Source organism: Hordeum vulgare, chromosome 3H (genome assembly GCF_904849725.1).
Source record: "Hordeum vulgare subsp. vulgare chromosome 3H, MorexV3_pseudomolecules_assembly, whole genome shotgun sequence".
Taxonomy (NCBI): Eukaryota; Viridiplantae; Streptophyta; class Magnoliopsida; order Poales; family Poaceae; genus Hordeum; species Hordeum vulgare.
The window spans coordinates 6,247,779-6,261,455 of NC_058520.1; the positions used below are offsets into that span (position 1 = coordinate 6,247,779).

The 13,677-nt window shown below is 49.6% G+C and overlaps 1 protein-coding gene across 1 annotated transcript; it reads left to right on the forward strand.

Annotated features, from left to right (window-relative positions):
* Positions 1-9,963: 9,963 nt before the first annotated feature.
* On the forward strand, positions 9,964-13,424 carry LOC123442427 (beta-1,2-xylosyltransferase XYXT1-like). Its single transcript, XM_045118470.1, has 6 exons — positions 9,964-10,377; positions 10,478-10,546; positions 10,667-10,780; positions 10,974-11,138; positions 11,284-11,523; positions 12,005-13,424. Exons 1-6 carry the CDS (start codon positions 10,203-10,205, stop codon positions 13,174-13,176), a joined length of 1,935 nt encoding a protein of 644 aa, XP_044974405.1. The 5' UTR covers positions 9,964-10,202; the 3' UTR covers positions 13,177-13,424.
* Positions 13,425-13,677: the final 253 nt, after the last annotated feature.

A 13,677-nucleotide genomic window follows, 5' to 3' on the forward strand; every position in this document is an offset into this window, starting at 1 on the left:
AAGAAGCCCTCCAACTCCAAAGTCACCTCCGGCAGGGCGCCGGGAAAGGTCTCCAGATGAGATCTCGCGGAAACGGAAGCTTGCGACGGTGGAAAAGTTTTTTCGAGGCTCCCCTCATTTTTTGCGAAATATTTGGGAATTTATAGGCCAAAGACCTAGGTCAGGGGGCGGCCAGGGAGGCCACAAGCTTGCCCACCGCCACCTCCCCTGGTGGTGTGGTGGGAGCTTGTGGGCTCCCTGGAGCCCACCTGGCTTCGCCCAAAAGCCCCCTGTTCTTCTTCCGTTCGGGAGAAAATCATTTCAGGGTTTTTATTCCGTTTGGACTCCGTTCCAAAATCAGATCTGAAAAGAGTCAAAAACACGAAAAAAAACAGGAACTCGCACTTGGAACAGAATTAATAAGTTAGTCCCAAAAAAGATATAAAAGGTACATAAAACAACCAAAGAAGACAAGATAACAGCGTGAAACCATCAAAAATTATAGATACGTTTGAGACGGATCAGCGTCCAGCCCACGCGCCTCCCGTGCGGCAGATTCGCCCGCACAGCGTGCGTCTGCCACCGGCCTCACTGGCACCGCATCATCCTCGGATCACGCGCCCGCTTCCTCGTCTCCTACTGATTCCCCTGGCCATGCAGCATCTTCTTCGGCCTCTGCGCCAGCCACACCGCCCGCGCCACGTCTCCGTGCCAATGCGCTACCAGTCCCACCTCCTAAAAATTCTCACACAAAGACCACCCGAGAAAAACGTGGATACTGCATGCCCAAAAGACTCTTTCTTTCTTCTACTTCCTCTATTCCCATCTCACCAATCCCTTCCTCCTACAAAACAGCCCTCAAAGACCCCAATTGGAAACAAGCTATGCTTGATGAGTACTATGCTTTAATGAACAACTTCACTTGGTCTTTGGTGCCTAAACCTGCAGGTGTCAATGTCGTCACGGGGAAATGGATCTATGGTCAGAAATTCAACAATGATGGTACATTGGCTCAGTATAAGGCTCGGTGGGTTGTCCGTGGTTTCACCCAGCGGTAGGGCGTTGATTATGGTGAAACTTTTAGTCCAGTGGTGAAGCCAGCAACCATTCGCGTTGTGTTGAGCATTGCGACGTCTCATTCGTGGCCCATTCATCAACTAGATGTCAAAAATGCATTCCTCCATGGCGATCTCAAGGAAACAATGTATTGTTCACAACCGGCCGGCTTTGTGGATTCCAAGCACCCCGATCATGTGTGCCTCCTACGTAAGTCCTTCTCTCTCTCGGGTTTCATGCGTCCAAGAGTGACTCCTCCCTTTTCATTTTGCACCATGGCACATCCATTGCATACTTACTAGTCTATATTGATGATATTATACTCACCGCCAACTCTCCTCGCACACTCACATCCATCATCAACTCTCTCAAGTCGGAGTTCTCCATGACCGACTTAGGTGCATTACATCATTTCTTGGGCGTTAATGTCACTCCTACTCGTCAGGGTCTTTTCCTTTGTCAGCAACAATACACCCTAGAGATTCTTGAGCGTGCTAATATGCTAAATTGCAAACCAGTTTCCATTCCTATTGACACTAGTGCCAAAGTTCTTCTCATGATGGTGCTCTTCTCTCCAACCCCACCAAGTATAGAAGTCTCGTTGGTGCACTACAATACCTAACTCTCACCCGTCCTGACATTGCCTACGTTGTTCAGCAAGCTTGCCTGTTCATGCATGCCCCCAGTGACACACTTATGCAGCTTGTCAAATGTATTCTGCGCTACTTAAAGGGCACCTCTCATTTTGGCATACAATTCTACAAGTCTGCATCTCAGGACCTCATTGCGGATACCGATGCAGATTGGGCTGGTTGTCCCAATACACGCAAGTCCACCTTCGGGTTTTGTGTGTTTCTTGGCACTAATCTCATCTCATGGTCATCCAAGCGCCAACCCATCATCTCTCGCTCCAGCACCAAAGCCGGGTACAGGGGTGTTGCGAATTGTGTGGCTGAATCATGTTGGCTCCGGCAATTACTCCATGAGCTTCGTCTACCACCGCAGCGGGCAACCATCGTCTATTGTGACAACGTGAGTGCTTCATACCTGGCTTGCAACCCTGTGCAACATCAGCCCACTAAACATATCGAGATCGACCTTCATTTTGTTCGTGATCGCGTCACCCTTGGAGAAGCTCATGTTCTCCATGTACCATCAAGCTCTCAATTCGCCGATGTGTTCACAAAAGGATTGCCTTCTCAGGTCTTCAACGATTTCAGATCCAGACTCAACGTCCATCCAAATGGAGTTCCGGCTGGGGGGGGGGGGAGGGTGTTAGACACGTTGTACACACATATGTTGTAACATTGTCCATACTTAGTCCATATGTGAGGGTCTTTTGGGGACTTTTTTGACACTTTTTTCCAACAATGCTCCTATTTTTAGCATGTCATTTAATAACTTCTATTACTCCCTCTGTCACGGTTTAGAAGGCACAGTTAAACTTACGTGTGTTTCCAAAATAGACAAGGTTTAAGGCGTGAAAGCAATTACTCTCATTAATTAGTATTAGTACTACCTCCGTCCAAGTGTATAGGGCATGCGCGTAGTTCTAGGTTGTCAATTTAACTAGCTAAATATATATTATATGTAATAAATAATATATCATTAGATTCATGTGGGAATGTAGTTTCTGAATATGTAATTTTTATCACATATAATATATATTTAGTTAGTTAAATTGATAACCTATAACTAAGCGCATGCCCTATACATTTGGACGGAGGAAGTACTACTCATGCATGCGCCCTCCTAATTTATTGATCACGCATTATTACTACTATTTTTTCAGTTGATTAGGTGCATTAACATCTACATCTAATACATCTCACAACCAATCGGTGACTACCTTGGTCTAGAGATTTTCCTTTTAATTAATAGAGGTAACATGGTCTTTTTGCATGTCATTTAATGACTTCTAGTTTCTGTTTAATTCCTAAAAAAACAGATAGGGACTAAAAACTTTTTAGTTATGACTAAAAAAGTCCTAAAACTTTTTAAAGAAACAGGGCCTAAATCGGAATGCAACTCCTTAGGTGGCCTATGCAGGTGGACGGAGGGAGTACATTTGTTGGACAGCGGGATCGTACCGAACAATTACGTACCACACGGAGCAACATGACGGCAAGTGCATACCTCGCTCCAAGATTTGACTTCCGTCAAAAATCAAATTGTTCAGGATGATCCACATATGCAAGAAGCCAAGACCAAATCAATTAATTTCTTGGGACAGGCCGAACATGCGAAAAGTGTGGCGTGCAAGCCGGGCATTGTTGGTCTTCTCCGAACTACAAATCCATTTCTACTTCGAACTTTCTCCCTCCGGTTTGGCGCCCAAAGCCGATCACTGTCACTGCCTCCGTCTCTTGCCGACAACGACGTGGCAGTCAACAAGTGCAGTGCCGATCACGCCATCGCGCCGACAGTAGGAAAATGTAGTCCACCGCGACGTGGAGGCGTACGTACGTCGCGCCGGAACAAGGCCGGCCGTCGCCATTAACACCGGCGACGCGCAGGTGCGGCCAAAACAGAATTCCTTCGGTCGCTCTCTGCCGGAATAGATGTTGCAACAACCACCGCGTCGATCCATCCATCTCCATCCCACATACACAGACGCTGCACACGGACGGATCGATCGTTTCGTTACGGGTAGCATTTTGGCGTGAGAGGAGGCCGATGATCTTTGTCCGTCCTGGCTTGGCCACACACCTGCCCACACCGATCTCATCCGATCCGACTCGATTCGATTCTCCTCCATCCATCCGTCTAGCAGCTACCGGCCGGCTCTACCAACGGGTGTGGATGTATCTGTCCATCCCAAAATGGCATGAGAAATGTACGTACGTACTCAGGCACATGAGCGGTGGCCGTGGCCGTGTACCGTACGTACCTGTGTTCAGATATGCACGCAGTATTCATTGAGTTTGCCGGTTCTTGGTGCAGCTGGCCACACACTTCCGTATCCGGGCTGGGCGAGGCCGGTTGGCAAATGGCAAGCTTTCCGTTTCCGAGCTGCGACACCAGTCCAATGGCCTCCCTTTGTATAGAATTTTAGCAAACCCCGAATTAGTCAGAATGATGGCAACTAAACAGCACTAGTAGTGCTCTTTGCCCATGAAATACAATCCGATCGATCGACGGCAAACATGAGGAAACTGGATTACTCTCATGGAGTACTAGTAGCGCTCGCAGTGGATGCAAGCATTTACATACACCGGTCTTAGCAGTGGCAGTGATTATTAATTAATAATAGTAGTACTCCAGTAGCACTTGTAATTAGTGCCCGAATGTTGCGTAAACTGCAATGAAGGTGGAGAAGGGAACAGAAAACATGGCCCCTGGTTCGTGCCGTGCGGTGCACGGGCATGTCGGAAGCCGCGGTCCAACGGGCACGGGAAGGGTGGACACAGCCGCTAGTTGCTCACGTACCACTTTGTCTTGAGCCGCTTCTTCTCGGCCTCTTCACTCACTCACTTACTTATTATCCGTGTTAATTCTTCTCGGCCCCTTCACTCACTCACTTACTTATTATCCGTGTTAATAAGGCTGCTCATAGTGAGGAGTAACATATACTAATAGCATCATGCATATGTTACTATTATATGATATTACCTTCATAGTGCATAGTATCATAAACTAGTACGTACTTCCTCCGTCACGGTTTAGAAGGCACAGTTAAACTTGCGTGCGTTTTCAAATAGACAAGGTTTAAGGCGTGAAAGCAATTACTCTCATTAATTAGCACTAGTACTACTCATGCATGCGCCCTTCTAATTTGTTGTTCACGCATTAGTACTAGTATTTTCTCAGTTGATTAGGCGCATTAGCATCTACACCTAATACATCTCACAACCAATCAGTGACTACCTTGGTCCCAGAGATTTTCCAAGCTTACCTTCTAAAGCGTGACGGAGAGAATATCATAAGTGTTCTCATTTATTGACATGCATGACACATAGTAGCATAGCATTTAACATGATACGGTATCTACATATGTTACTATAACCCTATCTCTTTTTTCTTTAATTATTTTGTCACATCACCATGTTTGCTAGTCTCAAGACTATGTTACTAGCAATGATACCCACACAATGGCCAGCCTAAGACCATCTACAGCCATGGTATGCTGATCCAAACTTTCAAACGTGTGCGGACGCATGTACTAATAGCCCAGTCGTGAAATCTGCTCATCGTTAGGCTGACGTGGTGGGGATTTGCGTTTATATGAGGGATGACAATCAGTTCGGCCGTATGAGGTTTGTATAGGACACCGGTCTTGGTCAATTTTTTATAACCGAGCGATGATCGCGCAACCTGTCCGGGGGTTTGAGAGGTCTGACTGTAGATGCTATAACCGAATTCATCGTATTGACCGGGCGAACACAGGGCCGCTGACCAGACAAAAGAGAGAACAAAAAACTAGACCCAATTGGACCTCCTTAAATGTCGAGGCTGTCCGACACTCCAAATATTGTCCTCATATAAGAGTATGAGGTACGTGGGGGCGTGTCCCGTAAGTGATACTACATCCGCCACATAGGAGTTGGCCCGTCTTTTCTTTTTGTTTATTTTTTCCTTTCTCTCACTTTATTTTCATCAATTACATGCATTTAACCGGAAGTATAAAAAAATGAAAGACATGATTGTGAAAGTAAAATTTTAAGAGGTAACCAGTTACTATTTATAGACACGTCCACTGACGTTTATAGAGCCGCATTTGTCAAGTCCCGTTGTAGATATTCCATGGCCAACTTCAACATGTTGATCCAAATGGGCACGTATTTGGTCTACCTTTTCACTATTTTGGATTGGTTCGAGACTTGTTGTTTGATCGTCTGTGCAAGCTGGTGCTCCAACCGACCGGACCATTTGGTCCGCTCGGCCGTTAGGAGGCTAAATTTCCACAAGACATTCTATGCATAATTTTAACATTACAACAAACAGTGAAAGGATATGGATGTCGCCTAGTATGGGTGGATAGACGCTTTAAAATAATTACGATTTAAAATTAAACAAATGCGAAATAAAACTAACATTTAATTTGTTAAGCATAAAATCTAAAACAACTAGGCTCACCTATGTGCACCAACAACTTATATTAATCAATATGAATAATTAAATGATAACAAGATATATAACAAGAAACAATATGGTTATCACAAACTAAAATGCATAAGTAAAGATTTCGGATAAGAGATAACCGAGGCACGCGGAGACGATGATGTATCCAAAGTTCACACTCTTGCGGATGCTAATCTCCGTTTGGAGCAGTGTGGAGGCACAATGCTCCCCAAGATGCCACTAAGGCCACCGTAATCTCCTCCCGCCCTCGCACAATGCAAGATGTCATGATTCCACAAAGGGACCATTGAAGGCGGTCACCGTACCCGTGCAAACAAGATTGGGGCAATCTCCAAAACTTAATTGGAGGCTTTCAACGAAACCAGGAAGCTTCACCACAATGACATATGGCTTTGAGGTGACCTCAAATGCTCGGGGCAATCTTCACAACTTAATTGAAGACCCCGACGTTTGCCCGAAGCTTTACACCACAATGATTGATCTCCAAGGCACCACCAAGTTTTTAGGACGCCAGGGCATCTACGAAGAACAATCTCTAGGGTACCAAGTACCAAAGAATAATAAGGTTCTCAACCTTCACTTTCACATATCACCATGAAGAACTCAAACCTATGCACCAAATGCAACGACAAGGGCACACGGAGTGCCCAAGTCCTTCAATCCTAAATCCTACCACAACAAGTAATGCTATGGTAGAAAATGAGAGGAAGAACAAAGAAGAACACCAAGAACTCCAAGAACTAGACCCAAGGGATTTCCCTCACTTAGAAGAGAAAGTGATTGGTGGAAATATGGATCTAGATCTCCTCTCTATTTTCCCATAAAAAGGAGCAAAAATCATTAGAGGGATTGAGAGTTAGCAAGCTCTAAAAAGATCAACAATGGGGAAAGACGAGCTCGGAGGTGATTTCTATGGGAAAATACAAAGGAGAACCTCACTGCGAGCGCACCCTATATGCAAAAAAAAGTTAGTAATTCAAAAAAGTTCAAATATTTTTTAATATCAAACATGATCAAGTATTGTAGCCGTATAAAAAAATTCGTCAGAGAATGACTTCTGTTGCATCGTGGTCGAAAATTCCGCAAAAATCGCTATATACAAGTACTATACATGCTATATTGTCGTTATGACTTTATCTTTTTTGTCATGAAGTCATTGAAAATCATTTCTTGTCCAAACTTTGTATGTGAGTACATTATTTGATCATGTTTGATTTTAAAAAAGATTTATAATTTTTCAGACTTTTTTTGAATTACTATTCCTTTTTACGCATATAGGATGCGCGCGTACCGAGAGCACCGAATCCCTGTGTGATTTCTATGTTCCTTTATTCTAGATGGGTGCTATTTTTTTCGTTGATCATATAGGTACTTGTTTTTCGTTACACGTGGAGTATGACTTTGGATACCGGATGTAAGGCACACGACAATTTAGGGATTAAGAGCAACTTCAACGGGCTGATTTAAATGGACAACGCTTTTGTTCGCTTTTAGTGCTTTTGGGTCGGCCGTTTGCGTGGCCCTGTTATAAATTTGGGTCGGTATTGTACCCAATGCGTCGATCCATATGTGCCGGCGTGGCCGGCTGGCCGTCCTATTTTAAAAAATAGCTTATTTTTGCATTGCTTTTGCATTCAAACATATAGTTAAATAACATAGATTTAACCGAATAAAATAGCATAATTTTACAAACCGAATAAAAGTAAAAATGTCTCACATAGTTTTTCAAACCGAATAATGAAGATACATCTATTGGTCGCCAACATGAGTCCACATATGCTCAACGAAACCATTTTGGAGTCACGCATGTCATGATGAAATTGTATGAACTGTTCAAACGTTACCGATCCTCTTTGCTCAGAAACAACATTCTCACCATGAAACTGAAACCCTTGATTGTAGAGATGTTTCGGACGCTCATCTTCTACGATCACATTGTGCCTGATCACACAAGCAGTCATCACCTCTCACAGTTTTTGCGTGTTCCAGGTATTAGCAAGATACCGAACGGTGCCCTTATACTGCCTTTGCCATGCAGAAGGGCAATTCTTCCACTCCCAATGCATGCAGTCTGCGCTGCCAAGCATCCGTGGGAAGACCTTGCTGGCATTCATCGCCAACAAATGGGTTGTATCTTCAGGAGTCGGCTCTCTCAAGTACTGAGGGAAAACACAGCAATAGCAACCTTGCAGAACTTATACAGGGACTCTATGCATGTAGACTCGCTCATACGGACGTACTCGTCAATGAGATCATCGGGCACTCCGTATGCAAGCATTTGGACAGCGGCAATGCATTTCTGAAAAGAGGAGAAACCAAATTTTCCAATGGCATCCTCTTTGCACTCGAAATAGTCATCGTAGCCGACCATCCCCTCTCTAATACGGTTGAAAAGATGCCTACTCATAGGAAACACCAGCGGAATTTCTGATGTTTGAATAACGGATTTGTTGTATCGAAGTAGTCCTTTCAAAGAAGGAGATGCCGACTCTCTCGGTTGTGATTCAACGTCGGGAGGTGGCCCGAAATGGAGCCACGGAAGAACGGCCGCTGGCTGTTGTGATGGTGATAGACCAACACGACAGCCAATATCTCCTCCTCGTCACCGGACGACGAACCGTCGGAGTCGTAAAGGAAATTGTGAAAAAAAACTCATCGACGGAGTCCACTTTGTTCATTGGCAAACTGTCGAACACCTTGCGGGCGTCAACGAAAGAGGCGGCCGACGAAGGGAGTCGCGGCGCACGGACCAGCTAGCTGCCGTGTCGGCGTCCGACGAGCGTGACGCTGAGGATTTGGCCGGGGCGGCGAAGCGGCTTTTTGGTCGCGGTGGGAAGCAGTTGGTTTCCCGTGGCAAGACAGGGTTGCGGGCGACGTGGGACGTGGCGGCGTTGCTGAGCGGATGTTGCGGCGCGTGCAGCTCGTAGAGTCACTGGAAAAAAATGAACGACGACGGAGCAAATCCGGGTTGAAAATGGACCAGAAATGGGTCGCGCGTGAACGAAAACCGGACACGAATCCGTTCGGGACGACGCGTCGAGCCGACTTTTGTGTCCGCGCCGAATTAAACGGGCAACAACAGACGAAATGGATCGCCCACGTTGGAGCTGCTATGATCAGACTGTGCATCCATTCAGACTTTACATGGACACATCCGGATATGTACGCGGACATACATGGTGACTGTAGGTGCTCTTACGCGGACCTGCCGTAGATCATCAGTGCATCAACGGGGGCGCCGTGCCGCTCGAGCACGTTGGGTTGGGTCGGGTCGGTGACGCGATAGACGCTGCGCCCGGATATTGTCAACTCATCCCGGTGCACGGCGGCAGCAGATCGTGACGGATTCGGGTTACCGTGCGCGCGCAGAATCTCGATGTACCCAGGTACTGTAGTATTTTGGCTTAAATAAACGAGCTTGGCGCTACTACTCATAATGCATCTCCCTTCCAGGCCACCGTCCTCCATGGACGCTCTTGAGCTGGGACGTCACGACTCACGAGGCCTGCAAGGGAAGGGAAGGGAAGGGAAGGGAAGCACAGGGGAGAGATTCCCGGCGTCGCATTGTCGGTGCTCAACATCTCGACGCCACGAGGCCAAAGGCAAAGCAGCCAATGAATGTAAGTACTAATCAATCATGCAATGGATCCAGTCAGACGCACAAGCCCCGGCAGTCACTTGGTCAGCGACCCCTCTCCATTCTTCACGGGAAATAATACAGCTCGAAACGGGGAGTGGAGAAAGCCACAATTTTGCCACCACTTACGCAGCGATCAACGGAGACAACAAAAGCCGGCAGCGCACACACGCCTGATTTCTTCTCTTTCACACATACTTACCGGCTTGCTCGACATTACTCTGCTGTCCATTTAGCTCCAAGCTCACGAGTCACCGCACACCCGCAGTGCCGCGGTAAGCACGTGAGGTCAGGCTCTCTCGCTACCTCACAGCTATATACGCGCAGCGCCTCTGCTCCGCTCACCCTCAACACGACCCCCTCACTCGCGAGCAGAGCATTGCAAGGGGCGAGAGGGGAACGAGCGGCGGAGGCAGAGAAGAAGAAGGAGAAGGGGAGTGGGGCGGCCATGGAGGGCGGCGGCAAGGCGGCACACCACCACGACACGGCCAGGCTGCTCAAGGCCATCAGCCGCACCGTCGAGCCGCGCAACTTCGGCATCGGCCTCGTCGCCGGCTTCCTCCTCGTCACCTGCGCCTACTTCTCCACCGCCAAGTTCGACGCCATCCACATCGCGCCCCACGGTATCCCTACGCGCATCTGCATTCGCTTTCTTCTTCCTCCCTCCCCTTCTCGCTCTCGCCTCTGACGGACCAATCTCGATGTGTGTGTGTGTGCGCGCAGTCAGCCCCCAGGAGGCCCGGATTGGCTCGCCGGCGAGCGCGGCCGCCGTCGGCTCCAAGCGCCAATTAGGTGATGAATCCGTCCGCGGCGACCACATTCGGCCGAATCCGCTAGCTGTGCCAATCGACGACCTTGACTCAATTACTGACGGCATGTCTTTTCCCCACCTCTTCTTCTTCTTGTCTTCAGATTTGGGGGTGCCGGGGCAGGACGCGGCATTGTCCAGGGAGGGGAGCAAGGCCGAGGTGCTCGACACGGACGGCGACGACAGCAGGAGGACATCCTCCTCCTCCCCGGCGCAAGGTAAGCAAGAAATCATTTGCTTGTCATACTGTGTATGTACGCGTCCGGTCCGGCGGTCCGGCCATGGCTAGAGGAGGCCTCGAGCTACCGCCGCCGCCGCTTCGCTGCCTCTACTGGCTAGCACGCAACCTCTGTCCAGGCAATCCGGTGACAAAGACTGGTGTATTTTTTTTCTCCCCCCTTTTCGCTTTAGATTTGGTCCACGATGCGTCGCTGCTGGACACGAAGAAAGACGACACCTTTGCGAGGGACGGCGATGCGGCCGTGGAGGCCGCCAAGGACGATGACGCCGCCACCGGCGCTCTTCTCCCTCCGCTGTCGTCCCAGGAACCGGCAAACGGCACGCAAGAGGAACAAGGTGAGAAAACGAGAATCCAATCGACCAACCACTTACTAGTACTAGATAAGATGCGGCCTCACATAATTTTTTTGTTCTTGGGGGGGAAAGGAAGTTGTTGGATTTGACAAGCTGAATTTCTTGGTGGTGTTTGGTTGGTCATCAGGTGTTCTTGAGGACCAGGAGCTGCAAGTGCAGGACGCCATCGCCGCCGCCAGTTCTCCAAACAAGAGCAGCAGCAGCAGCGATGGCGGCTCAGAGTCCGTCGTTCAATCCGACCCGGCGACGCTTCCTGCTCCCGTCCAGCAGACTCCTCCTCCTGCCGTTCCAGAGGCTCCCAAGCAGGTGGCCACGGCTGCTCCGGTCCAGCAGATTCCCCTCATCCCAGAGGCTGCCAAGCAGCCAGGTACAAACCCCATCCCATCTCATTCTCATCTCATCGGATCGCATCTAGTAGCAATTCTTCTTCCATCTCCATGTCCATGGTAAAAAAAAGAACACTTCATCAAGCACTGGAACTTGTTCCACCAGTTCGAGCAATCACTCACTCGTCCTACAGCAAAAGAAACAGGGTCCTTGCTACTCTGGACCACTCCTCTGCTTTTACCCCCATTGCGTCCTCCTCCCCAGCTTTCTTGAGAGGAGAGCAACGTGGGCAATGCCTCGGCCAGATTTCTAGACGGAATTCTAGACCCCTCCTGCGCGTTGATCATTTCATTTCGTGGTCTAGTGTATGTGTCCTACACGAAGAATGCAGCTCTTGTCTGCTAAACTCTTGCAAGAAAAGATTTTCTTTGGGTCCTTCACTTCTCCATGCCAATCATTTTTCCTGATCATTCATGGCCAACCAACTGAATGAATACCAACGTGTGGAAATTGTTGTTCAGGTCCGGAGGTGTCGACGGCGGCGAGGCGGGAGTGGAAGCCGCTGTGCGACCTGACGTCGAACCGGCGCATCGACTGGTGCGAGCTGGACGGCGACGTGCGCGTCCACGGCGCCCAGGGCACGGTCACCCTGGTGGGCACGGCCAAAGCCGAGGAGTGGCGTGTCAAGCCGTACCCTCGCAAGGTCGACCCCAACGCCATGCGCCACGTGCGCGAGATCGCCGTGCGCTCCACCACGCTCCCCGGCGGTGACGAGGAGTGCGCGGTCAAGCACTCGGTGCCGGCGCTGTTGTTCTCGGACCGCGGGTACACGGGCAACTACTTCCACGCCTACACGGACGTGATCCTGCCGCTCTTCCTCACGGCCAAGCGGTACGGCGGGGAGGTGCAGTTCCTCGTCTCCGACCTGCAGATGTGGTGGATCGGCAAGTTCCTCCCCGTCTTCAAGAGCCTCTCCAACTACGACCTCGTCGACCTCGCCGCCGACAACCGCACGCGCTGCTTCGCGCACGTCCAGGTCGGTCTCACCTGCCACGCCGACTTCAGCATCGACCCGCTGCGCGCGCCCAACGGCTACTCCATGGTCGACTTCACCAGGCACATGCGCGGCACCTACGGCCTGCCCCGCGGCCTGGCCGTGCCCGCCGCCGGCGCCAGGCCGCGGCTCCTGCTCATCGCGCGCGCCAGCACGCGGCGGTTCGTGAACGCCGACGAGATCGTGCGGGCGGCGCAGAAGGTCGGGTTCGAGGTGGTGGTGTCCGAGGGCACGCACGAAGTGGCGCCGTTCGCGGAGCTGGCCAACACGTGCGACGCCATGCTGGGCGTGCACGGCGCCGGGCTGACCAACATGGTGTTCCTGCCCACGCGCGGGGTGGTGATCCAGGTGGTGCCGCTGGGCGGGCTGGAGTTCGTCGCCGGCTACTTCCGGACGCCGTCGAGGGACATGGGATTGAAGTACCTCGAGTACCGGATCTCGCCGGCGGAGAGCACGCTGACGGAGCAGTACCCGCCGGACCACCCCATCTTCACCGACCCCGACGGCGTGAAGAGCAAGGGGTGGGAGTCGCTCAAGCAGGTGTACCTCGACAAGCAGGACGTCCGGCTCGACCTCAAGAGGTTCCGGCCGCTGCTCAAGAAGGCCATCGCACACATCAGAGCCAACAAGCTCCAGTGAACCAATCACTTGATCTTCTTTTAGTTATGATGATGATATATACCGGTAGTAGTGTGTATGTATCTATATGTGGCAGTGTATGTAGTAGTCTAAGTCTAGCAGATGAGATGAGATGAGATGAGATCGATCCACACAACAAAATTGTACGATATGAGAGGCATGGCGATCGGTTTGTAGATGAGGTTCTGAGAGTAGCCGAAAAGTGTAGTGGCACAAGAAGTTAGATGATGGATGTTTTTTTTTTCTCAGATGCACTCGGTAGCAATTTCATCTTTCTTTCTTATTTATTTGTTCTTCCTTTCGAAAAATCATCGTGTAGAAGCTCCCATCCATGTAGCAACATAGATTTTGTTTCGGACTCGAGAGATGACACGCTCCGTCCCAAGGTAGCAAGAACAGACGTCATGGCATTCGTTGCCGTTATTACAAGCTTTCGACAGGACACCACGTCTTCTTGATTTGTCAACGGTGCCGTGTACTAGCCTAGGGTAGAGTAGTACA

Excerpts from the sequence above, each read along its gene's own strand:
- LOC123442427 (XM_045118470.1), top strand. The coding sequence starts at position 10,203 with ATGGAGGGCGGCGGCAAGGCGGCACACCACCACGACACGGCCAGGCTG. Across the intron at positions 10,547-10,666 it reads CGGCTCCAAGCGCCAATTAG|ATTTGGGGGTGCCGGGGCAG; the intron begins GTGATGAATCCG and ends TCTTGTCTTCAG. Across the intron at positions 11,524-12,004 it reads AGAGGCTGCCAAGCAGCCAG|GTCCGGAGGTGTCGACGGCG; the intron begins GTACAAACCCCA and ends ATTGTTGTTCAG.